The sequence below is a fragment of the Egretta garzetta genome, unplaced genomic scaffold (genome assembly GCF_000687185.1).
Source record: "Egretta garzetta isolate BGI_Z169 unplaced genomic scaffold, ASM68718v1 scaffold57, whole genome shotgun sequence".
NCBI lineage: Eukaryota > Metazoa > Chordata > Aves > Pelecaniformes > Ardeidae > Egretta > Egretta garzetta.
In genome coordinates, this window is record NW_009260180.1 from 849,222 (window position 1) to 852,601 (window position 3,380).

General features: G+C 40.9%; 1 protein-coding gene across 1 annotated transcript in view; it reads right to left on the minus strand.

The window, feature by feature from the left end:
- The window catches only part of DNAAF5 (dynein axonemal assembly factor 5), a 33,270-nt gene extending 29,896 nt beyond the window's left edge, over window positions 1–3,374 (minus strand). The window contains exons 1-4 of the mRNA XM_035897221.1: window positions 3,155–3,374; window positions 2,566–2,750; window positions 1,595–1,719; window positions 1,059–1,174 (exon numbers count right to left, since the gene is read on the minus strand). Of these exons, the coding sequence (XP_035753114.1) occupies window positions 1,059–1,174; window positions 1,595–1,719; window positions 2,566–2,750; window positions 3,155–3,161 (433 nt within the window). The 5' untranslated portion in view covers window positions 3,162–3,374. The remainder of the gene's footprint in view (window positions 1–1,058; window positions 1,175–1,594; window positions 1,720–2,565; window positions 2,751–3,154) is intronic.
- Window positions 3,375–3,380: the final 6 nt, after the last annotated feature.

Sequence of the window (3,380 nt, forward strand, 5' to 3'; positions counted from 1 at the left end):
GGGGGGGGGAAGGGAGAAAGAGAATTGGAAAGGATAACAGATCAACTTGACTGTCTTCAAAGCTAAACAGTTCCATCAACCAAGTCAGCATAATGAAGTGCTTCCCCTTTCATTCAAGCATTACTGAGTAAAGCAACTTAAAAAAAAAAGTCTAATTTCAAAGGAAAAAGAACTCCGGAACCCACTGTCATGGAAAGGATTTTGCTGCTAGGTATTCTGTGATGTGATTGTCAGGTAGGCACAAGTCAAGCATGAACCTGTTCTTTCACACCAAAAGAGTTTTTGTTCTGTTAAATACGAGTACAGAAATCAATAAATGACCCATTTAAACCCTCACTCTCACCAACAGCCACATGCATATTTTTAAACATTAACTTTATGAACCTGAGACAGGAAGCAAGCTTCAAGCTACTGCAAACATATCGGTTTAGAGCTACCTATAAATCATACAGTACTAAAGAGTAATCTACACATGCTGCGTATCTTGGGGTTTTGTATATAATAAAGGAAATTATTGTTTCTGTTCCCAATCTGCCCACACTGGCAGATTTTAGTTAGCATCCCAGTGTCTCACAAAGAAGTCTAAAATAATTTCACTGCAAATTTTTCTTCCACGCCAATTCTGTGGATCATTAATGCTGTGTCTAGTTCTCAGTTTTCAAGGGCTCAGCTCACAGGTTCTTTCATCCCGTCTTCCTTTCCGGTCATCTCTATGCCCGTTCACCTGGCTGCTGGCTAATGGAGAGCTTTCTGCTGCTTCTGCATCACTGCTGTATTGCTTTTTCTGCACAGGCATTTTCATTTACTCTTTCTCCAAAATGCATTTTGGGATTAATGGAAAAACTGAATGTAGTTACTGAACAAACTTTTTTTTTTTAATTTAGCATAAATAATTTTATATACATATATGCTATGTATTATATATATAAGCTACCCCTGTAAGTTAACTAAATTACATCTTGTAATGAATATTATACATTCTGCTCTGCTGTCATTAATGTACTGCAGCTCTAAGGATTATTCAGGAAGTAAAAAAACACTCTCAGTGCAACACTTACCTCCTTTGGGATAGTGAGATGGTGAAACACTAAAATCCATCTTATCCTTCAGATCTTCTTCATTTTCTTTCTCCCACTGCAAGCCTATCTTTTCCCAGTAAGTCCAAGCCAGTTTCCTATACATAAAATAAGGGGTTTATACCATCATGCCCCCAAAAGAAAAGCATTTTAAAATAAGACTTCCAGAAACTCTGATTTCTTCAATTCAGCTGGAAGGATGGGAAGCATTAAAAAATTCCTGCCATTTAACCTAGGCACATTAAGTTGAGAGTTTATGCTTCTTTTGTACTCAGTGGACAGAGGTCACCTCTTCCAAAGGGCAAGTCTGTCTCTGTCTACCTTTGTCTTTCTCATACTTACTTGAACGTAGCATAAAAGGACAATATAGCAAAAGTTAAGATAAAAGATAATGTAAGGAGAAAAAAAAAAAAGTGTTTTTCTTTTTTCCTCCAAGCAATGTGAAGATAAAAATACTTCCATGTACAACAACTATTTAGGGAAAAGAAAAAAAAAAAAAAAAAAAGTGTTCTGCTTACGTATTTTCAGGAATTTCATCGGTAAAGCTGCCAAGTAACAAAGGGATCAACTTGTGAAAATACGAGTATCTATCTCTTAAGTGCAACAACCACTCTCCAATGACAGTTGTTACAGCATGCCGAACCTATATGGATACAAAAAGACTATTTAAAATATGTCAGGAATATACCAGAAAAATTAAAAAGTAGTATTTGCTTTTGGTGTATTTTGGTAAAATAGTTTTTGGCATCAATAGTCTCAGAAGAAATTACGAGAACCCACGATCTCCTCATTCACAGCAAGCATCTTAAGTAACATGCAAGGTATCATGCTCCCTCTTGTGTTCTCACCCTGGCTTAGTTAGTCAGAGACTATTTGCTGCACAAAAGCACATCTCCAAGAGGAAGACCAGATACTGACCTAACTCAGAAAACTCTTGAATTCTCATGGTTAATATCTCTCTGAGAATGTAAGAAATACACATTTCTCTGGAATTTGAAGCTTTCCAAGCACATCTTCAGAAGACAATTTTCTCTGTTCGCTATACAGGAAGCCTAAGCTAAATAAGATGAATACACCCACTCAAAAATTAAAGTAATTTAGTTATGATTAAGTTGCACATTTTAAAATAACTGCTGCAATTACATCTTATGAAGGGACCAACACCATAAGTGTTAGTTAATCATCTGAAAGGGCCATAGAATCAAGTCACAAAGAGATCTGACAGAAGAATTTAAGACAGAATTGAAGGCATCCATTAAAATAAAAAGGTGCCTACAAACTTCAATAGCCTGCAGATTTAGACAGCAGCTGAATAGGTCACCAACCTTGGTTTTGGGTAGCCTACAATTGACAAAGCCTGTATGTGACATATTTACATATCTCAACTGAACTAAAGCTGAAAATTGGGGTGGAGATAAGGGGACACCAAAAACCCCACCCTGAAACAGACTTAAAATAAATCCAGAAAAAAGAAAGAAGAAAAGCACACCTTGGGAATCTCATCAAATAATCTCTGTGCCAGATGAGACAGAACATCATCCACAGACTTTCCATTTCCAAACTGTATTACCGTTCCAGTAGCCTGAATTACATCAACACGAACTCTGTAGTGCTGGTGCGAAATTGTTTGCATTAAGGGTTTTATCAGAGATTCTGACTGCATATGGAAGTGCTCTGTTAGGGCAGAGAGAAACAAAAACTTCAAATATGCCTTTCTCAGATCTTGAGCAACATAATTTCCATAACACTATGAACAGTAGCCAGATTAATGTCGCTACATTTACATAGCCTACAGACTTCACTTTATACTATGTTAGAGCTGAACGCTAGCCCACACGCACTCCCCTAGCCCCCTCCTCCCACTATTACCCACATGCTGTAACTGCTCAGCATCCATCCTGGGCACGGTTCTCCTCCCAAGATACTCCAAGGCCTGCAAAGTACACCTGTGAGGGTGCGTGCAACATCTCATCTCTCTCCCTCTCTCCTGGTTGCATCCCTGTAACCTCCTCCCGGTCCCCACCTCAGCCCCTCTGCCCCCTCCTGCCAGCCCACTGCTGCCCATCCCTAGGCCCCACCTGGCATGGCCTGGGCGCAGGCCACGGCGCACCTGCAACTTTCACGCCTGACCTCGGCATAGTGGTCGAGGAGGGTGGCCTGGAGGATGCGGATAACATCGGCGAGGTAGGGGGCCGCGGAGGCCCCGCAGCGCTGCAGCAGGAGGCTGAGGAGCTGGACCAGGCCGAGGCGCAGCTCCTCGCTGGGCTCAAAGCCCTGCGGCGGGCAGAGGCGCTGGGTCAGGGC